General features: G+C 39.4%; 2 protein-coding genes across 4 annotated transcripts in view; one reads left to right on the top strand and one right to left on the bottom strand.

Moving 5' to 3' along the window:
* The window catches only part of clec16a (C-type lectin domain containing 16A), a 51,355-nt gene extending 33,009 nt beyond the window's left edge, over positions 1 to 18,346 (bottom strand). For 2 of the 3 annotated variants that reach the window (XM_022214373.2, XM_051941081.1), the window contains exons 1-9: positions 18,115 to 18,346; positions 17,110 to 17,238; positions 15,799 to 15,932; positions 13,366 to 13,514; positions 11,490 to 11,595; positions 6,163 to 6,286; positions 5,669 to 5,843; positions 2,579 to 2,629; positions 1,891 to 2,007 (exon numbers count right to left, since the gene is read on the bottom strand). In XM_022214373.2, coding sequence (XP_022070065.1) covers positions 1,891 to 2,007; positions 2,579 to 2,629; positions 5,669 to 5,843; positions 6,163 to 6,286; positions 11,490 to 11,595; positions 13,366 to 13,514; positions 15,799 to 15,932; positions 17,110 to 17,238; positions 18,115 to 18,188 — 1,059 coding nt within the window. In that variant the 5' untranslated portion in view covers positions 18,189 to 18,346. The remainder of the gene's footprint in view (positions 1 to 1,890; positions 2,008 to 2,578; positions 2,630 to 5,668; positions 5,844 to 6,162; positions 6,287 to 11,489; positions 11,596 to 13,365; positions 13,515 to 15,798; positions 15,933 to 17,109; positions 17,239 to 18,114) is intronic. The other variant, XM_051941080.1, reaches the window with a different exon arrangement.
* Positions 18,347 to 18,535: 189 nt separating this feature from the next.
* Positions 18,536 to 22,163, top strand: dexi (Dexi homolog (mouse)). The gene is made up of 3 exons (XM_022214369.2): positions 18,536 to 18,676; positions 18,971 to 19,518; positions 19,735 to 22,163. The coding sequence occupies exon 2, from the start codon at positions 19,092 to 19,094 to the stop codon at positions 19,359 to 19,361; it is 270 nt and encodes an 89-aa protein (XP_022070061.1). The 5' UTR covers positions 18,536 to 18,676; positions 18,971 to 19,091; the 3' UTR covers positions 19,362 to 19,518; positions 19,735 to 22,163.
* Positions 22,164 to 23,179: the final 1,016 nt, after the last annotated feature.

Here is a 23,179-nt window from a genome sequence, read left to right as displayed (position 1 = left end):
AGGTCTTTGCACATACACACTCAGCAACGCTTTGAAAATAGGGCACCTTTTGCAGCTCCAAGATAAAGTGACAGTTTTAGACTAAAACCGCTGCTTTGGGGGGAAAAAAAATACATACGGATGCACACTTGCAAATATTGGCATCATGTATCTAACTGGTGCACTTGCAAGTTAACACATCTTCAAAAGCGAGAGAGAAAGAGAGAGAGAGAGAGAGGAAAAAACACTTCTTCCAGGAAAGAGATCTGGGTTAGGTGAGCCACCTTTGTCAGTGTTCCATCATGTGACCTAATTTCCTGCCACATCACAGACAAACAAGAAGGGGCATCTGACCACCTGCGCAGGAACACAGCCCATGCTTCATGCATGTGCTTTTCATTCACAGTAAATTAAACAACAATACAGCACATCTGATGTGGTGGATATAAATCCAATATGCATGTAAAAAAAAAAAAAGAGAGAATGCTTTCTGCACATCTATATTGCTTTTCTATCTATGTGCCACTTTTGGGATTTGTCATGAGCTGTTCCTCATCGAATGGTTGTCGTAACACCAGCGCATGTAAACAAAGGTACGAGCACATTCAAGCAACGAACAAGAACACTATGTGCGCATATATCACTGCTGATTAAATACAAGTGACAAAATTTGAATGACTAAATAGTCCACTATTGCTATCCAGAATAAAAACCTTAAGACTCCTCTAAAACAATGTTAAATGCTGTTCTTTTAAGAAAAACAAGACATCAGACCATGTGTTGTGAGCCTCTCTGTGGCAGAACAGTAGAGAGCAAACTGTAAAAACTGTCCCTTAAAACAGGCAGAATATGCTGTTCGTACCAACTATAGCTGATTTAACTTGATGGAAAATCTTAAATTAGGACAATCTCAATCGTTTCTTGATTCTGTTCTCTATACACACTCTCCTCCCAAGTCCACAAAGTGCAAAGACAGTTAAAAAATCTACTAATTGACTTGCTGGTAGTCCTAGTTTGGGTCTGGGTGTCTCCTGCTGTGGTAGACCAAAAGCGTTCAAACATCATGCCTCAAGTCACATTCACTGAAAAGGTAGGCTGCTTCTTACAACAACCACAGATGTAGTGCTCGCACACACACACTGACAGTCACACACAGCACAGAGAATAACCACAAGGGTTCTCAGAAACGCTCACTACATCAGCACACCCACCTGGCTTTATAAACGGATGGTCAAAAAAATTAAGACGGGGGGAGGAGCGAAGGAGGGGGAAGAGAAAAAGAATCAAGGGAGGAGAAGAAAAAGGATAGAAGAGGGGAACCGGGTGGGGAAAATAAGGGGGATACAAGGGGGAGACTGAACAAAGGTAAAAACCAAAGAGGGAAATTACATGAAGGTTACAGACAGAAATAAAACAGGACAAAGCGTTTCAATCCAAGGCCTAGAGACGAGAAGAGAGAGAGCGCCGGAAATAAGGAAGAGAGTGTTCGAAAAAATGGAAAGAAGAAAAAACTATGTTAGGTAATTTGCATACTGCTGCCTTGATGTGGGTGAATCATGGAGAAAACCATGACCCCGCGATCTCATAACCACCTACACGCACTCCTGGAACTCCACTGTTTGTGTGTGTGTCCATGCGGTTGCTTGCGTGGGTGTGCTTGTGTGCATTTCTTGTTTGTGCGCTGTGCTCTTTGTGTGTGTGTTTTATTTTTTAGTGTCAGCCTACCCTCACAATGTACAGTCTGAATATATGAACCTACATTTGGTGGGGGTTTTTTTTCAGTTCTTGTTTCTGTTATCAAATATTAATGTGTACCTAATCTGCATGTTGCTCTATACTGTGTGTTCATTTGCCCTTTATAACGGTGCTAAGGATGATTATGTGAATGCATGTGTTGTATGCGTGCATTACCGTGTTTTTGTGCGTGCTGTGTATGTCTGTCTGCGGGGTGAAGACAGACAAGTCCCCATTGAGGATAACATCTGCGAGGGCATTAACCAGTGGCTGATAGTGGATAATCAGAAACACCTGGGAGAAAAAAAAACATAATAGACAAAAGTAAGACATTGAAAATGAAATGGAGTTTCTGTGACGCGGCCTCTTCTCTAAAATGTGGTTTGTACATAAATGGAACATAAAAGATGCATGTAGCCTCTGGGTCTGAAAAGTGAAACCAATGTAGAAGTTACTTAAACCTGCATTCTTTCTAACATCCAGCAGGGGGAAAATAATCAGGTTGCAAAAAGATGACAGAATGAAGAGAAATTTGAGAAAATTAAACATTTTCCCAAAAAGCATGGTGTGCTTTATGACGTGAACACCTTGTGACTGGCAATTTGTTGAGCATTGTTGACCTCACATTTAGCTGTCACACTGGCTTTGAAAAAAAAAAAACAGGATGATCATGGCAAAATTGCAAATAAACTAATTTTAAAATACAATACCCAAATTTCACTGTGAATGCACCAGGAGTGAATACACCTGTAATTACTGCACACAAAGATGATGTTTGTATATGTTTGAATTTATGAAGGACTACATTTGTCATTTTTATACTGGTAATGACAGATGGTGGCATCCAGTGTGTGTTTCTGCTTACTTGAGACAGCAGGTAGAGGGACACCTGAGGGTTGATCTTTCGCTCTTCAGACTAAGAAGAAAAAAAAGACCAGTTACGATCACACTAATAGAAAATAAAATAAATGATAAAGCAAAATGCACGAGTAGACAATGACCCAAAACGGTGGAAAGTCTGATAGTCATTTAGGAGATTTCGCATATTTAAACGTTATAACCACAATCTGCATTCGCCATTAGTTGTCACCTTCACCCACCTTCACCCACCTCCACATTTATTATTCATGGCAATTATGACTTCGCTCGTAAAACAATCTTTCATCCACCTCCTCGCTGGCTTTTTAATACAAGTGTCAAATTCATGGCATTCATGCCTGAGAGTTGTTTGTAGTTTCCAAATATATTAGTGTACAAATGCAACACTACTACTGCTTGTGAAAATTTGAAAAAAAAACTCTGTGGTCAGACTTCCACTTCAGCATGTGAATGTAAAATATTCTAGATTGCAATGCTGTCAAATTTTCTAATATTAAGTAACTTAAGTGAAAAGGTGCGTTTCATTATGAAGCATCAGCCCTGTTGAGGAAGTCTGAAGCCAATGAATTAATTTTGAAAGTTAGCTTTAAAGGCATTAGAGGAGATTTACACACGCGGACAAAATTGTTGGTACCCCTCAGTTAAAGAAGGAAAAACCCACAATTCTCACTGAAATCACTTGAAACTCACAAAAGTAACAATAAATAAAAATTTATTGAAAATTAAATAATCAAAAACAGCCATTACTTTTGAATTGTTGATTAACATAATTATTTAAAAAAACAAACTAATGAAACAGGCCTGGACAAAAATGATGGTACCTCTATAAAAGATTGAAAACTATTTGACCAGAGTGACATGATTAACTCAGGTGTGTCATTTAATTGACATCACAGGTGTTTCCAAACTCATAATCAGTCAGTCTGCCTATTTAAAGGGAGACAAGTAGTCACCCTGCTGTTTGGTGGAAAGGTGTGTACCACACTGAACATGGACAACAGAAAGCGAAGGAGAGAATTGTCCCAGGACATCCGAAAAAAAATTATAGACAAACATCTTAAAGGTAAAGGCTATAAGACCATCTCTAAACAGCTTGAAGTTCCTGTGACAACAGTGGCTCATATTATTCAGAAGTTCAAGACCCACGGGACAGTAGCCAACCTCCCTGGACGTGGCCGCAAGAGGAAAATTGATGACAAATTGAAGAGACGGATCGTTGGAATTGTATCCAAAGAGCCCAGAGCAACCTCCAAAGAAATTAAAGGTGAACTCCAAGGCCAAGGTACATCAGTGTCAGATCGCACCATTCGTCGTCGTTTGAGCCAAAGTGGACTTCATGGGAGACGACCAAGGAGGACACCACTGCTGAAAAAAACTCATAAAAAAGCCAGACTGGAATTTGCAAAAATGCATGTTGACAAGCCACAAAGCTTCTGGGAGAATGTCCTTTGGACAGATGAGACCAAACTGGAGCTTTTTGGTAAGGCACATCAACTCTATGTTCATAGACTCAAAAACCAAGCATACGAAGAAAAGAACACTGTCCCTACGGTGAAACATGGAGGAGGCTCAGTAATGTTTTGGGGCTGCTTTGCTGCATCTGGCACAGGGTGTCTTGAAAGTGTGCAAGGTACGATGAAATCTGAAGACTATCAAGGCATTCTGGAGAGAAATGTGCTGCCTAGTGTCAGAAAGCTTGGTCTCAGTCGCAGGTCATGGGTCTTCCAACAGGACAACGATCCAAAACACACAGCCAAAAACACCCAAGAATGGCTGAGAGAAAAGCGTTGGACTATTCTAAAGTGGCCTTCTATGAGCCCAGATCTGAATCCCATTGAACATATGTGGAAGGAGCTGAAACATGCCATTTGGAGAAGACACCCATCAAACCTGAGACAACTGGAGCTGTTTGCTCATGAGGAGTGGGCCAAAATACCTGTTGACAGCTGCAGAACGCTCATTGACAAATACAGAAATCGTTTAATTGCAGTGATTGCCTCAAAAGGTTGTGCAACAAAATATTAAGTTATGGGTACCATCATTTTTGTCCAGCCCCATTTCATTAGTTTGTTTTTTAAAATAATTATGTTAATCAACAATTCAAAAGTGATGGCTGATTTTGATTATTTAATTTTCAATAAATTTTTATTTATTGTTACTTTTGTGAGTTTCAAGTGATTTCAGTGAGAATTGTGGGTTTTTCCTTCTTTAACTGAGGGGTACCAACAATTTTGTCCACGTGTGTAATTTCCTACGACTTTGAACGTAGCATGCGCACATACAACCTCTCCCTCACCCCCCTCTAACCTCCCCCCTCTTAACATTTACGAAGAAACGCCCCCCTCCAGAAACTTGCGTAGCACTCGTGAAGTTGTCTTTTACGGCTGGGTCCCCCTGGATCTTTATCTGCCATTATGTAAAAAAAGATGAGCAAAACAAGTCGCCAGCTAACTACGAAGCTATACCAAAGCAACACATACAGAAAACACGTAAGTCCAAGGCGTACGTAATCTACGTAACTAGGCCTGAGCCGGAAGATTTTTGATTGACGCGTTGATTGGCTGATGTTTTTCAGGTCCTGCCATGTCCACAGTTATTTTTTTATTTTTTATTCTTTTAGAAACCATATATCCAAGTCCACTAAAGGTCAGTATATTCATTTTATGTGAATCAGACAAATTAAACAAAAAAAAAAACATCCTCCATAATGCCTTTAAATAGAGCTATTGTTAATATAAGTTGAAAGCACATAGCATATGCTGGTTACTAACTGATTAATTAATTGGACTGCTGTTTAATTAGAAGAAGCAATTTAAACTTCACACCTTGGAAGTGACTAAACAATTCTTTGTGGCATAATTTCTCACAAGACATGACAGACAAAAAGACCAAAACTGTACATTTATGCACACGCAAAGATTCGCTGATATGTTAAGCTTAGAGAAGAAAATATAGGCATGTATAACTGTGAAATAAATGGAAGAAATCAACTTGTACACAGCACAAGGTTTCCACTTTGACCTTGTGAACAGCAGCGGAGCCTAATTCAGGTAGAAATGCACTGAGGGTAACATACCGTCTCAGGACTAACCAAAGAGTAGACATAGAGGGGCAGGAAGAGACGGTTGAGGAGGTGGTCGGTTAAAACGTCATTAAGGAATTCACAGTTGATAATGAGGATATCGTTCAGGTAGTGTAGATGGTCGAGGTGCTCCGCTACCAGGTCACTTAGCTTTCCTCTGTTCTTATGCCTGGAAAACAACAGTAACGTTCAGAGAGACAGACGACGACATGTTGCTCCTGGTTTAGGACACTGGTGTATTGTGAAAAACTGTTTTCTAACTCTGAATCTACATAAAATAAATACACAGGCTTAGATTTAGACATGAAGAAAAACATATGACAGACAAAACAAGTAAAATTAGATAAAAATGCAGTGTGTGCAATGCATTTTTATACGAACATACTACTAAACAAATGAGCACCAGAATTAAGATTTCAAACCAGAGACAAGTCTGACCCCTAGAGGCAATAGTGAGAAAGACAATGAGAAAGTCAGATTGCACTTACTCTTCATCTGTCTGCACACACTTGTCCAGTTCGATGACATGGCTGCCGATAAACCAGACCAAGTTACTGAAATACGGCACCGCTGTTTTATCCCGAATGTAGTGCAGCATGTGCTGGTTGTCCACTGGAGAGAGCAGGGGTCAGGAAGAGGAGTCGTTACCAGAGCTGCCCACAGGCGTCACATCCACAAACACCCACACACTTTCTCATACGCGCACACAGTTTGATTCCGCAGAATTATCAGAATGTGACAGTTAAATATGAATATAAAAACAACAAAAAAACAACAAAAAAACTAAATTAGAGAGAAATTAACAAAATTATCCAGTCAAATCAACATTAAGGACACAAACTGACCAACTCGATCACCCTTTGATGTAACAGAGAGGGAATACGACTAGAGTGGGGTTAAGAGGAAAGCTACACACAGCGGTGTGATTGGGGTTTCTTGTACTCTCATTATTCACCCGACTGTTTAATCCAGTCATACCCACTGATGTTTTCTAAACTTTGCATTTATAGTAATGAAATTTACAATAAGAACCTTTATGTAAAGTTGGAAAAATGTTACAGACATCATTCATATGGAAATGCTAGAGGGAAAGTCCAAAAATGTTACATCTTATGATGTATTTACAGCTATTGAGGAGAAGAGCGCCTTTTATGCCTCCAGAGGGAGCTGAATAACTGCTTTAAGTCATGTCATTTCAGAGGCTCTGACTAAATCTGAAGACTTCAAGTTTGAGAATGAGCAAAACTAACCTTGGGGTAGACCTCAGACCTCTGGAGCCTGTCCCTCATCTTGGCTTTAAGAAAAGCAGCTCAAGGCTAAATCAGCTACAACTAATGTGACATAGCACACCCCAAACACACTGAACTGTGCTCAAACTACACTGTGGGCAAGATAAGTACAAAGCTAATAGGAATAAAAGAGAAATTATTTCGAGTACTGCTGACTTGGTTTCATTTTTTTAAAACTATCTATTCTGCATCTGCCAGTGCTGTACGAGTATGTTGCCAAAGCGGTGCAATGCAGTTCTAATACTGGGCAAAAGTCCACGGCACATGGCTCAAAGGTAAGCACTAGGTGAGAATATTTTACGTCTTGAAACTGAAATTGCAAGAACAGCACTTGCATTACATTTCAAGTTCAAACATGCTTCTGTACGCGTTGTAATTTGTTTGGAATGCAAACCGACTGCAGTTTAAAACAGAGGGCGCTTCTGGGAAAAATTGTGGAAACATCTAATAAAATATTTAGGAAAGCTCCACTTTAAATGTCACTTGTGTTGTAGTAACATCCTCATGTAGAAGTCGAAATGCAAATAAAAACAGATTGCATTTTTGTAATTCACAGAGGGCAAACTGAGACAAGGAACGCATGGGCAGCCAAATCAAATGAATGAATGACATGATGTAGGAGGGAGACACCGAATAAATAACCACAATGACCAAAACTGTCAAACCCATCACTAAAATGAGAACCATTATGAGGGGCTTAGCTGGAATTAAGCCTGTGGAATTAATAACCCAAGAAAACAAAAAATAGAATGGCATGCAGGTTATTCTGCATGTATGCAGGTAGGTGATACAGAATGATTCACAAGAATACGGTTTGCAAGAATAGTCATACCCATACATTTATAACAAATACACCATTAGGAACAAGCAGGGCTGGGTAACATCATGTGATTAATTTTTTAAAATCACTTCAAATTTGTAGCATCAATATCAAATCCAAAAGCTCCCACTGAAAGCAAATGCACTTGTTTTAGAATTAGTGGCATCAGTGTGGATCAATAAACATGCTCATAGGATACCCAGCCCCAAGATAAAGACTGAATGAATGGAACCAACTTACATGAAACTGGAGTTAGGCAGATGGGGCGCGCAGAGGGAGGAGGGAGAGGAGGAGGAGAGAGACAAGGAGAGGAGGTGGAGGAGGAGTGGTTGTTGAAGAGGAGGAGGAGGAGGGAGAAGGGGAAACAGACACAGGGTTAATGTGAGTAAAGGGGCTGCTGTGGAAGGGTGGAGGTTGGGAAGGACCCCGCAGGTATATTAACAAATAAACTGCCAACAACAACAGCACATCTAGAAAAGGAGTTTCAAAAATATGAAGACACATTAAACTTACACTACTGTTCAAAAGTTCAGAGTCACTCAGAAATGTTCTTATTTTTGGGGAACAAAAGCATTTTTTTTCAATGAAGATAAGATTAAATGAATCAGAAATACAGTCTAGACATTGTTAATGTGGTAAATGACTATTCTAGCTGGAAACGGATGATTTTTAATGGAATATCTACATAGAGGTACAGAGGAACATTTCCAGCAACCATCACTCCTGTGTTCTAATGCTACATTGTGTTGGCTAATGGTGCTAATTGATGATTAGAAAACAATTGTGCAATTATGTTAGCACATGAATAAAAGTGTGAGTTTTCACAGAATGCATAAAATTGTCTGGGTGACCCCAAACTTTTGAACAGTAGTGTAATTCCGGATTCCATTGTTTTCTACTGAAAAAGGAAACTTGATGCAATGGCATAATTTGACTATTTAGGCTTAGTGCTGAATGAAATCCTTTTCTAGGCTGTCAATTGTTGCAGTGCATGTCCCAAGGAATCAGTAGGAAGCATCAAACAGGGACATTTTCAATATTACAGTACCATAAGAGAATTGCAGTCGTCTTTATTGCAACATACTGAGCCATTTTCAGTGTGATGATAAACTAAATTAAATTAGCAGAAGGAATTATTTGGCAATTATTATTCTGCACCACAGGCTACAGAATAAAGTTGTTCAGCTGCTGCATTAAATTAATGCTTCCCTCTTTGACAGATTCCTCACTATAGCAGAGGCCACGGCCAGATCAGAAATGACACATTCCCCACACTACTAGGTTATAAATGCCTTAAGCTGCGTTATGGTAAAAATCTGTTGCGCTAACTGCAGGTGTTGCTGTTGAGCTACAGAATCAGGATGTCATGAACGACGCAAAGTTGTACGGTAACAAGTGTTCCATGCAGGACAAGACCAACGGACACAGAAACAGACGGGAGGCCATAGTTGGTGAGTTGCAGAGACTTAGTTTTTAGTTACTGTTATAACATGTATGGTGAAGATAAACGTGGAGAAAAGCCAAACCCACAAAAAGCTTCCCCTGGAAGCAGCCAGCTCCGATCCCAGAGGAGCCCAGAGAGACGGCAGGAAGAGAACGGCAACAAGCAGGGCAGAAAGAACACAGCTACTGGAAAGTCTTGATGTTCTGGACTCTCAGCATCATGGTTGCTACACTGTAGACACTGCTTTTGAAAGACCTGCAGCACTAACATCCTGCTGTCAAATGACTGACTGAATTTCACCAACAACTGTGCATGCTGGTTAATGCTGATTTGCAGAAAAGTTAGTTTCTTTGGCGTTAGTAAGCATGTGAGATGAGTGAATCAGTGATGCTGAACCTTGTGGTAGCTCTACCATTATACATTAATTGAACTGTTAGCTGTCCCTGTTAGCTGCTCTCTCAGATCCTTAAAGCTGCTGTCCGGAGTTTGAATCGCAGCGTCTCCCAAAACACTGTTGGTCCCACCCTCCCTCCCTCTGATTTCGCCCCTTTATTTGTGCACGCGCGCAGTACATGAGAGAAGTGCCCGGAGTGCTGCAGCATCTCGCCTGTTTTGCTGTTTTCCCCTCTTCTACATTTAGTACATTTAGTAAATAATAAAGGAATTACGTTAGAATGCTGTATTGAGTCTAACTTGTCCTAATACCAAAATAACATGAATCTGCTAGGACGAACGAGTAAAGTTTCAATATGTGATTACACTCGTGTATCCCTCTCGATGACGTTGTTTATCAAACTTAGTGCATTTACGCGTGTATATGTGTTACATTGTTTATTTATTTCTATCTAGAGTTCAGAATTGCATGACTTCTCTGATGAAGAGTATGTTCCAGACGCTCCAACATCTTCCTCCAGAGGTCGGGGATCTAAACGAAGCCGTCAGGCGGGCTATGGAGGCCGTGGTCGGGGAGCGACGCAAGCACCCCGAGCCAAAAAACGTCCTGCAGTCTCTTGGCCTGACAAGCCGTGGGATTGGTAACTTTTCTGGAAGTTGCTGATCCCTGATGCTCTCTCCTCCACAAGCAAAACAAATGTGCGCGCGGTTGCGTAGTGCGTAGCTCGCCCACCTCTGCATGGGCTTGCTTGCTGTGCGCGTAACCGTTGATTGACAGCATGACAAAGCTGAAGCTCGAACTTGATTGGTCGGCAGCGACCGGCGCTTTTTGGAATAACATGGGGGTCTATGAGAGGAAGGCGGAGCTCAGGAATAAATTTTCATATCGCGTTATACTAACTTTATATTATAGTATCGAACTAGACTAACACATTTAAGCTTTGTTAAAAAATGATACATAAATTGAAAACAAACGGAAACTCCGGACAGCAGCTTTAAGTTCAAAATAAACAACTCCATAAAGTTTGCTAACTGCTGATTTGCATGTTTTTGGACATTGACAGCCTTAAAACATGACACTTTTGTAATTTATATGTCAAAATTTATAGACTGTAAATCTCTCAAGTATGAAAGCATGAAAGCGACTTAACAGGAAGAAAAATGATAATCATGAAAAATAATTGCCAGTGAGTAAATGAGGGTAAACACTAGCAGCATGTACAGTGTTTAAATCCATTTATCTCCCTATACAAGTGCGACTACTTCAACATCATGACCAAATGTTGAAATGAAAAATAACTAATGTTGCTGAGACAACAATAAATACACAGAATAAAGAAATTATAGCTAGAGCTATTAATTATTTGACATACAGAACAAATCTCAACTTATGCTGCATGTAAAGCTTGTGTGTATGACAAAAAAACACAAAAAGAAAACACAAACAGCTGCTGGGTGACACCAGATCTTCACTGGTCCCATCTAGATCTGGATGTATGTAGATTCTGAATGAACTGTAAAGATTCGTACATGTGTTGTGTCATTCTGTCCTTTCAGCTCAACTTTAGAGGTTAAAAGTGAAGAAAAACGGATATATGAACTGGATTTCTTATCTGAAGAGCCACTCTTTGGCAAGAAAAAGAGCCAGACGAGGAAACATTAAAAACCAGAAATTCCCCAGACTGTATATTTGTGTGTATTTGTTACAGCGTTACCTGTTAGTCATGCTCATGCACCAGAAGCAGCAGCAAGAAGAGGGGAGGCGCACAAAGAAAGGCGGTAGGCAGTCCCAGCATCCCTTAAGTGTGTGTGTTTATGCGCACGTGTACGTATGGTTAGCATGTGCGCATGCGTGTTCCTGGCACTCACCTTTGTAGACGTTGAGTGTGATGGTGCGGACTGCGATGCGGACCATGCTTTCAGGGTGGTTGAAAAACTTAATGGCCTCGGTGTACAGGGCAAAGTCATTAGTGTGCTGTGTGTGGGAGACAAGAGAGGGGGCGCCGGTGAGCAAGGCAAGGCATTGCACCGCCACGCTCAGGCTGCCGGTGACCACAGAGAGAGAAATGAAGCAGCTAGTGGAGAAAGAAATGCTGAGAAGTACGATATTATGATAGGAAACTGCTAAGAAAGAAACACTCCTGATCTACTGAGAAAATGCTCAATAAATGTAAATATGCAAATTTGTGAAATTTTTTGTACAGGAAAAAAAAACACAAAAGTTATTTTAAGGTGTAAAAGAACCACAGTTAGTGAACTCTTTATAGCCTGAAACTAAAGAAAGATTTCCTTATGGTCTGTCAGTAACTAGCCCATGAGTAACCTTGTGGACCTCAAATCCTACTAAATTCATGATAAACAGTAGAAGCTGCAGTGTTGCTTGTTTAGCCAATAACTTTTTCAGTTCATACGACAAGACAAACTACTGTAGTACTGCACTCCTTCCAGTGGATGAACAGCAGAACCACAAGGACTGTGCCTTCCAACAATGTCTAGGACTTTACAGTTTTCAGCATGTACTATATCAGCAACTCTGCCTACGACAAACCAACAACTCAGGATCTCACAGCCGTCTCTCTCTGTGCCAGTGCCTGATCCTCCACTCAATTATTCCTCACTCACTGCGACCTCCAGCCAAACACAGTGGAGAGTCCCATTTTGAACAGTCACCCAGAAGTCACAGCAAATGAAGAAAGCTGACCCTGACACCAAACCCAGACTTTGCGCTCCAGTTTAAAAAAAAAAAGTGACTTGTGTAGATCTGACAGGAACAGAGGACCGAAAATAGAGCACTGATCCAATGGCGCCATCTAGAGGAGAATATGGCTTAAAACATATAGACTGTGAATTAATTATACCAAATAAAGTGATTGATGAATTATAAATATGTGAACAATGAGGGATGAAGTTCTGTTGCATTTTAAATGCAATAGGCCTTCAGCAAGTTACTCATAACACAACATGCATTCCAGAAATCCAGGTTTTACTTCTGGTGTCAAACAATGAATAATGCAAAGTGAGATGAAATTGAAATAAATATGTAAGAAATCAATTAAATACACAGACAAATACTGTCAGATCTACACAATGAGTCTGGTTTTGGCTTCAGGGGTAAAGCTACCATCGACAGTACACCAATAACTTTCCCCAGCACACACAGGCCAATGAAAAGACTATAGATACTGCTGAAACAATGATGAGGACCATCACAAATTATTCAGGTGGTTTCCTTGGTAGTTAACATGCACTGCCACACACACACACAAATGAATATTTTAAAATAAGGCAAAATAACAGCTCTGAATCTCTGTTTCAGCCAAATAAAATCTTGTTGTGAACAAAGTGGCCACTTTTCAGCATTACTGAAATTATTGAAAAAAAACATCATTTGTTTGCACCATCTGCTAAAAGAAACTTGTTGTGGACAAGATCTGCTTAATCACACCATCTGCACAGGAAGCTGATGTTTTGACACAGGAAGCGTGCTGCAAACTAGTAAACAGAGGCACCTCAAAATGCATGAGACAGAAAGATGTTCTACATTTTTATAACTAATATAATAAGGTTGCACAATATCAGCAACACACCAATATTAATAGTTTGGATTCTGTTCCATAAGTCACACCTTCCTTCCCTCCTCCTACAGAATACACAGTAAGAGACTTTGCCGCTGAATTAAAGATCGTCCACTAATCTTATCCTCCCTCTTTCCTTGCTCTCACACTCCATCCCTCTGTGGCCTCACCTCATTGTAGAAGAAGTGCACAGTGTGGTTGTTCAGTTTCAGTGACAAGGTCTTGAGGAAGGATATATAGTAAGCCATGATCTCCTCATCTGAGAAGTCAAACTTGTGGACAATAATGGAGTTGACGTGGTTGTTCGACAACAGATAATCTGTGAGGAGAAGAGAGAAGGTTAACTTCATGATCAACTTGTTCAAATAGCACACATATTAACGGATATTACAAAGACGCTTTTTGTAATATGCTGACATTCTGGTAATTTATGATGAAAAGGCTAAGTGTTCTATAGCGCACTGAGTGGCTAACTTCATTGCACTACTTTCATTTTTGCTTAATCAGATGAGCAGCGAGGTTGGACTAGCAGTAAGAGTTGCATACAGTGAACAAGGAAAGGCTATTTAATTCATTTGACAAAATACCACTGCAATTAGAGCTTTTAAACATCTCTGCAATTCATCTAAATGCAAACTTTGCTTTATTTATAGAAAATATCAACTCATTGTAAACCTTGGAGTAAATCATCTGTTGAGGTTTTAGTTGCCTAGCAACAAGAAAAAAATCTGCAGGCTGCTATGCATTGTATGTTTCAACAAAGAGTGGCAGTGTAGCATGGCTTGCACTCTTTAGCTCACAAAACAGGATAAAAATAGTGACACATCGACTCGTACACTTCATTGCAATCCAGTACAACACTACTGGAATAACAGCTACTGCTTTCATCTTTCACAATTTTTTAAACCTTTTATTTATTGGTTGAGGACTAATGTAATCTAATACAATCACAAACAAATAAATAAACCCTCATTTCCAGGTCTAAATGTCATTGTATTGTAACACATTTGCAAAATTTTGCCATCTTTAATTACAACAACTCCACACAGCACAGCCTCAAAATGTACCATCTGCCACCAATCAAACCACTACAGCAGCAATCTGATAAAACACAGAACAGAATTACAGTTGTATCTACTTAAGTGAAGTGCACGGCATCTAATGGTGCAGTTCGATAATGTTTTAGCAAATTCAATACCAGTGTCAAATCCACTTTTGAATTACTCCAAATAAAGAGGGATCTCAATCAGAACAACGTTGATGAGATTAAAACAAGTTTGACTGGAACATTCTACCAGCTTAGATCAGGTGATTAGCTGCATCACTACTCCAGTGAACAACAACAGAGTCATTCCACGAAACCGGTGCCTTTTCAACTTTGAAAATGTAAAATTTAAACTATATTTAATTTTTATTTTTTAAGTAGCCAGGAATCACAGAAGGTCTAAAATGACAGGAAACTATATTGTGCCATCTCAGGCTGTGTTATTTAATATTTGTTAATTATGTCAAATCCTGTTACTGTGGAAAGGTAACAGGGTTGACCATCTTAAACTAATTTGCTTGTAGCTAGCTAAAATAAATGCTAGTTAAAGTGCAAGCTATGTACTTTGAAAGATAATTACTTGTAGATATTGATTATATTTTGAAAAATAGAAAATTGATTATGTTTATATGTTAAAAACTGGTAACAGGATTGACGTTGTATGCTTGTCCCCCCAGGTTAAACCTTGAAAAAACTTCAAAATACCAAATCAGAGTTGAGACAAACTTACTTGTCAATGAGCTGTTAGCATCCTGGTTCCGAGATGATGCAACCTCCTTTAAATCCTGTCAAATCTGGAATGTACCATTATTTTTATAGGGTTTTTTAGTTAGGGTAACAGGGTTGACACGAAATCAGGGGACGCCGATAAATTGGTAATTTATAATGGTTAATATATATTATTATTACCAAAAACACTGTTTTACAATAAGATCATACTTTAAACTACATGTAAATGTAAAAATTTTAACATTTTGCCTACATTTTACAAATGAAAAGTCCTGTACACATACAACAATAACAGTGAGGGACAGGCCAAAAACCTCACCCTCTTCAGCATGAAAGTAATTTAAATTAATTAAAATAACATTTCACTGACTTTAATTTGATGTTATATTAAGGAGAGAAGACAGGGTAATGTTATATTTTTAAATGAAATATTAATTTGTTGTTATCATAATTGTATGACTGATTATTTCTTGGGGATGCAAAAGGCACCGATTTCATGGAATGACCCAACAATACACTGGTATTTCAATCACAAATAGTCTGTGGCTAAAAGCAGGCATCAGATACAGGAAAAACATTATCCAGGGAACAGCCAAACTAATAATTAATGCTAACTAGCTACAGGTGATCTCATCTGCTGCTGGTGACTGTTTTTATTGCTCATTGTTAATAGAAGAAAAACAGATTAAAAGTGACAAAATGTTTGACAGAAAAATAGTCAGACCTTGCATCAGATCCAAAACAGAACCAGTTTTTGGAATCCATCCCTTTAACTTCAAACAGGTATTATTATTATTTTCAGTCAGTGAATGCAAATGCAAATACTTACACAGGGAAGTCTCATGGCTGATATTTTCAAACAGTATGTTAAGTGTCTGGAGGAGCTGCACACACACGTAGCGTCCGGACTTCTGACGTAGGATGTTCAAGAAGAACGCAAACATGTTCTTCTCCAGAAAGAAGCTGAACACATACAGGAGTGCAGAAATAAAGTAGTCAATTTATGATGACTTAATTCTAAAATATAATAATCAACGGAAGAATATTTGTCTATTGAAGCCTCCTGATAGACAGGAGCTAAGATGCACATCATATACCCACAATGTCGTAGATATGATTCCAGCTGTTGCATTCATTATTCACCAACCCAAACTGTCCCTTCTTCACTCTTTTTGCACAATCTAATAAAAGGCAATAAGCCAAAAAACTAAACTCTGAAAAAAGGAGAAAGTGTGTTTGACTACGATGATGATTTCTGTGCAGCAGTTTGCTGATGTTTTCTGCTCATTTTACTCCAAAAAAAGCTTAATCATTTGCTGCTCACTGAACCAGATCTTAGACTTGCTATCTCAAGCTATTCTATAAAACACTACTGTACTTTGCGCCATAGAAAGTGAATTGTTTTTGTATAAAGATCATTTTTATAATGCCCCAATATGTCTGAATCTCACTTGAAATATTGTGGAAAAACTGCAAACTTGACCAATCATGTCCAACTTATTATAAGAGCTTCCTTACTGCGCCAACTATTTTTGCAAACTCCTCAGTTGCTTCTCTGCTCTTCTTGCTCATGCAAGAACTAGAAGCCACTGAAAACTAAACAAAACACTCTGGTTTCAGGACCTTGAGTCCCTGCAAATGACTACAATCTCTCTGTGGTTTGAGCTGAAAACTGTTGAAGAATTAGATTAGAATTAGATTCATTTCCGGTTTTTAACTGCAACTACATAGAGAGATGGAAGAAGCTAAAAAAAGGGGGACAGGGTCTTACATGACCTGTAAGCATAAGCTGGAGCAGGATTACTACTGTATTTCAGTTATTAAGTTGGACAAAAGCTTTCAAATTGTTCCAAGCACTCCAGATCAGCTGATGAAATGTGACTCTTAAAAATCCACAAGGAACAATTTTCTGTGACTGACAACGAGGCGCTCTTTGAAAATTCACAGTTCATTAGGTTACAAGAGTGCATCTGTTCAAATGCGCCACTGCAAGATAATAAAAGAGCATGCTAGCAAATCACTATATGAAGAGAGATTAAGTGATAAGAATGTGTTACATTGACACCGATGCTGGAGTCACATCTGCGTAATTAGAGCTATGCGTGATAGATCATACATAAAAGCAATGAATGGGACTTACTCAAACACAGAGCTGTCATTCTGGTCCCCCCAGATGAGAATCTCTGTGATGGAGCGGATGGTCTCCACAAGGAGGTTTCGGTTATGGTCTGTCACTGTGGTGTTTTTGGTCAGAACATGGTACATATACCTGATACAGAGACATAAATGGAAAATGTGGAAGGAAGCGGTAAAAGCACAGTTCTGCTTACATTTTTAATATACGCACACATACATGTTGCAACGTCAGAGTACAAAAGCAGGTGTGGAAGCTGTTCCACACAACTAAATAATAAAGTATTATTTTAAGTAATACACTGGCCGATTTTGCTGGGGGGAAAAAAACGCATGATGTGGCTATAAAACTCATTTGGTTATAAAAGGTTACTGCTACAGTCCTACAGATGACTTGTAATTTGTAGGGAGGCAATATTGTGTCCAAACAGTTGTGTATTAAGCAACAAATTAAACCTCAGTGTACACCAGACCAAAGGTTTAATTTACTCTGACTGATTGCTCTAATTTGCATAGGCATGTGCATACTGAACATGACTGATATCTACCCTTATTGTTCATTTCATGCACCTGTTGGGATGGGACGACTTCAAGTTTTATTACTCTGATTAGTTCACGGACTCTTGTAAGCCCAGTAATTTCCAGCCTCGGTCTAATCAGCCAGAAACACTAAAAGCACCTGTGCAGAGCCTTTAATTTCTGATGCACGGGGTTTTAGCTAATATGGACATCTAGACAATAGTCGATGTTAGCTACTGACTGCATTGCCCAAACTATTACAACAATGTCAAATCAGTTGTAGGATACAGCAAGTACAAGCTAGCTCATAAATTATCTACTTTGCCAAACATAATAGAAACGCCACAGCAAACACGTAACTTTTAGCTGACTGGACATCTGTACGACTACTAAGCTGCTATTATTTTAGGTGTCTATAAGTGGACTAATGGTAACGCTTGCAATCGTGTGATTATTGAGGCTAACGTTAGCCTATCAAATGCTAACTACTCACTTCAAATGGTCCAAGGAGTGGATGTTTTTCGTTTTTCCCTGCCCTCCAACCCAGCTCCGTGACCGGCCAAACATATTTGCAGTTTTCGGGGGGCTGCTGTTTTTGCCAGGCGCGTTATTTTGCTAATGTTAACCGTCCGTATCTGTCCATTACACCCACTTTCCCGTGCAGTATAGCTACTTAGCAAACAGAGGGTGATAGGCGGCGATGGCAGCACCGAGGGGTCATTGCGTAACAGCTTCACTAGCTGGGCTCTCTGGAAGTTGTAGTTTTTCTGCTTCGACAGCGACTTCGCATAATTAAGAAAATACTACAACGCCAACTTCCTGTGTTATCAGTGACGGTTTAAACACGTGACGAGGTACCACTATGTTGATTGACACGATAGCAGCCAGTCAGAGCTGAATCTGCCGGTCGGTGAGCCAATCACGTACTGAGGCTTCAAATGTTACTTTGTTGGTCGGGACTGTTTTGATGCAGTTGGCAAAAATGTGAGAGGGGACGTTTGGTTGTAAGAACATCGTCAGAAGCGTGGATTTTTACCATTGTCGTGTGTTTCCCGGTACGAATGTGAATATATGAAAACTATAATACTTTTCCTGTAGAAATGTTCGTGTTTGTTTCGACTAGCGTAGCATGCTACTGTTTTTAGCCCTAGCCAGCTGGCATGGCGTGAATTCCGCAAAGCCAAGGAACCAATGTCAAGAATGCGTCGAGCTCGCTAACGTGACATTTTAAATACTGTCCGTCGGTTATTAATAGCTATGCTGTTTCGTCTACCTGTTTTCTTTCGTTTTCTTCAGGACCGTACAGATAAAGTACGACTTAAAAGGTTTCCTCTGAATCACTGTTGCAGGTCAGGACGAGCCGAAATGGGCGCCCTGGTCCCATCACCCCACACAGGGTTCTAGCGGTGACAACAGCTGCTCCATCCTGGCACCACACAAGAACCCGAACCGTGGCTATTTTTCTTTTCTATGACACACCCAATTTATGCCCAGCTAGATTCGGTGGAATCGCTCTTGGACGAACTCCCATATATGTTTTATCTGGGCCTGTTCTTTGTGAACGTCCTGATCCTCTACTATGCCTTTCTGATGGAGTACATCGTCCTGAATGTGGGGATAGTGTTCCTACCTGAGGACATGGACCAGGCGCTGGTGGACCTTGGGGTGCTGTCCGACCCGGCCTCTGTCCCCTACGACACGGACACGGAGCTGGATGTGTTTGAGGGATATCTGGAGTGACAAGGTGGTGCTGAAGGATGAAAAGAACGTTCAGGAAGGTGATGATGAGGATGCAGAGGTCTGGTGGGAACTGTCCCTGGTCAGCGATGATGAGAAGAAATGTCTCAAAGTGGATGTTGGTGCAGCCTTTTCCTCACAGAGACATATCAGTCAAAAAGTAAGTGGAGAACTCTATAAAGTCAGTCTTTATGAAGGGGTTTGTTTGTGTAAAATGCTCAGGCCTTACTTTGGGGTAATAGAACTTTGAAATCGATATTTTAAGGGAGATTCTTAAGATTTTAAACAAAAAGTTGTACACAAAGTCACATTTATTGTGCAGTGTTTTGAAGTAATCTATCAGAAATGTTCATTCATAATTGTGTCCATGCTTTAGGTTGTCTCGGCTTAAAGGAAGGTAGCCTGAGAGAGAGATTCAACACCACCATCCACATGATCAATGACTGTCCCATGAATGAAGCACTTGCACTGGATCAGCTGTCAGCGTGTTGCCAGTCAAACAGCAGTTGACTCTGAGTGGACACCAGGAGGTTTAAACCGGCATCTGTGAGACATGCTTTGGACACTGCAGCATTGAGAGATGAAAAGGAAGCACAATGTGCTGCAGGAGGAGAGGAGAGAGACAGCTGTTCCCTTTGGAAGAAGAGTTAATGCTATCAGAGATGTGGAGCCTGTTTCATGTCATTCACACACAGCAGCCTGGCATTTACACTGAATAATTATCTTCGCTATGCAGGACCTGGTAGTTAATTCTACAAGCAAATGAGTTGAATTTTGCCGCTTGAGTCACAGTGTGATGTCCTACACAGTGAGACATCTCAGAAAAACTGGCAAAGTGCAGGAAAACAGTGTCCATTGTCAACCTGTTGTATACTTAATCACTCACAGAGCAACTTGTTTTAACAGTTTGTCTTTTAGTTCTGAATACAGAATCTGTTTTGCATTCTTGAGGCTTAATTTAATCATCAATAGTGTTTCTCTGCATCAGGGATGTACCCTCTCAGGAGCACAGTTAGGAACTCTGGGCAACCTGACAAGACATAACACTGACACTGGATGTAGGCTGTGAAGAAACATTAAAGTATCCAGGAACAGATATTTCTTTGATACAGTATGTCTCTGTTTAATCTATGTCTGCATTAACAATTAGAAAATGAAAATTTAGCTTTCCACAAAAGTTAACAAGAGTAGATTAAATATGATGACGCATCAAATGTCATGAAAGAGAACCTCAAAAAAGTGTTTTACATTTTGCCGCATCATTCTGTTGCACACTTTTGTTTTTATGACTTGGAGAGACATAGACCAGACTCAATGCATGATATAAACTGTGTTTTTAAATGATTTGGTTTAGTTGTCAGAGTTCTGTTTTATTGTGCTTCCTGCTGTTTATATTGTTACAGATTTAAAATCCTTTTCATTAAATGTACATTCTTGACAGCAATAATAAACTGGATTCAAGCAGTGGGACAGTTTGATAGCTATACCAATGAGATCGTTCACAGAATTGGGTAAATATTTCATCCGTGTACTTGCATTCATGGATGGGTGGAAGGGTACAGTCTGCAAAGGGATAGTAAAGATTTATGAGACATTTGTATACTTTGAAAATGCTGTATATCTGTGGAGAGCACTTAGAGCCCAGCTAATTAACTAAATATTGATTTTTGAGGCAATACAGAAGAACCAGTATTTTCTTATACAGAAACTGTCTGATTAAATCCGCACATCTTGCATGATGATCATTACACTGTGGTGGTTGTCAACTAAATACCTGAAGCCATAGATACAGATAACATTTCAAAATCTTTGTACATGCATGTTTCACCCTCTAAACAAGCTTTAGTGCAGAATTTCATCGTTGTTACTGAACAAACAGTACAATCTGCTAGACGGCTTCTCACCAAGATGGCTCTGCTTTACTGCACTGACTGTTCAGATGTCATTTCGAGCAACACTTTGCCTCATCAGCTCAAATGGTTTGCTTAATATAGCCAGATAATTATCCACAGCCACACCGAGTATTGAAGGCAAATGAAAAAGTCGTGTTGGATTGAGTACATAACGGCCATGCAAGTTTCTTTTTTTTTTTTTACATCTATATTCTTGAGTGAATATAGATGTAAAAAAAAAAAAGAAACTTGCATCTTATAACACTGTTCAACCAATGTGAAGCATTGACAGCTGAGACCAAATTCTGTCTTGTTTTTCGGATTAAGGCTGCCACTGAGCAATATTTTGTTTAGAGTTGTTTGTATAAATCAGTTTATCTGGATTTTCATATTTTGGAATTGTAGAACCCACAGGATGCTAAAACTCAGGATGCTAATATTTATTAAATATTGTAAAATATGTTTGTATGGACATTGATCACAAAGTAATTCAATCAATACCAGCTAAGGGCTTTGTGTAGATAAACACTAAATAGTTAATCAGTATTTGTTCATGCTGGAAATATGTTTTTTTAACTACAGGTCAATACCATTTTAACAAGTTGAGCAATTCAAGTACAAAAATCGCTCCTCACAACGAGAAATCGGTGGCAAGTAAAGCTATTTCATGGGGAAGCTCCAAGTTTTATGCGAAACTGGTTGTAAGTCAGTGGTGTTAGTGGTTGGTTGATACCACACTGTGCTGGTCAGCGTCTGATCAGTTCTGCTCACGAAATCGTCAACACACAACCTAAACGCATTGTCATCCCGCCACATCTGCCTCTTTGCCGACACGCACACGCTGTAATAAGCTATGGATCGCCACAGAGTTTTATTTTCCAATGTGTATTTAATAAACTTTGAGTGAATGCCAGCTTTTAGTCTGTAATTTTTAACTGTCACTTTAGAAGTGTGCTCATGGATTTCCTAAATTGTTTATGTCTGAATGTTGTGCTCTTTTGGTGTCATGTGACATTTCATCCACAAGAGAGAGTTGGTGCACCAGAGAACATCGGCGGTTTTATTGGAATGCTTCGATGCCACAAGTGTTTGGTAAAAGAAACCCCGGACAGAATTGAGCGTTCACATTTGTCCGAATCTGCAATGCTGGGAATGTCTGTGGCTAACAGCTTACACTACCGAGTATGTTCCGATGTGACACACTAAAAGAATCTGCTAATCCAAGACCGAGGAGTCCTGAAGCTGGACATAGAAGTGTTTAATGCACAGTGAAGTACAGAATGTTCCATTTCTGTTTGCTGAGATTAAACCCTGGTCCCACTGCACACTAACCTTCATCATTCCAACATATTTAATATTTAACAGGATTACTGGTCTCTGAGGACCCCAGGAATACAGTATTCTAGGAAGCAAGCATACTGCAAAATCTTTACTGATTTCTTTAAAAAACAAAAGAACAGTTACATAATTAGTATTGTTTCAATGAAGATAACATTAAATTGATCATAAATATAGACATTGCTAATGTGGCAAATGATTATTCTAGCTGGAAATGGCTGATTTTTAATGGAATATCTACATACAGAGGAACATTTCCAGCAACCATCACTCCTGTGTTCTAATGCTACATTGCTAATGGTGTTGAAAGACTAACTGATAGAAAACTCTTGTGCAGTTACGTTAGTGTATGAATAAAAATGTGAGTTTTCATGGAAAACATGAAATTGTCTGGATGACCTCAAACTTTAGTAGAGTAGATCAATTTTTTAACTCATTTTGAGCAACTTTAATGAATATAGAGCAACTTACACTAATTTTAGATCAATATAATGAGTAGAGAGCAAATTTAACTAATACAGAAGAACTTCAACTAATGTAGAGCAACTTTCATGTCAATTTTAGCTAATATAGGGCAACTTTAATGAATAC

The sequence above is a fragment of the Acanthochromis polyacanthus genome, chromosome 21 (assembly GCF_021347895.1).
Source record: "Acanthochromis polyacanthus isolate Apoly-LR-REF ecotype Palm Island chromosome 21, KAUST_Apoly_ChrSc, whole genome shotgun sequence".
Classification (NCBI taxonomy): domain Eukaryota; kingdom Metazoa; phylum Chordata; class Actinopteri; family Pomacentridae; genus Acanthochromis; species Acanthochromis polyacanthus.
The sequence above is the reverse complement of the archived record's forward strand: the minus strand, read 5'-3'. Positions and strand labels throughout refer to the sequence as shown.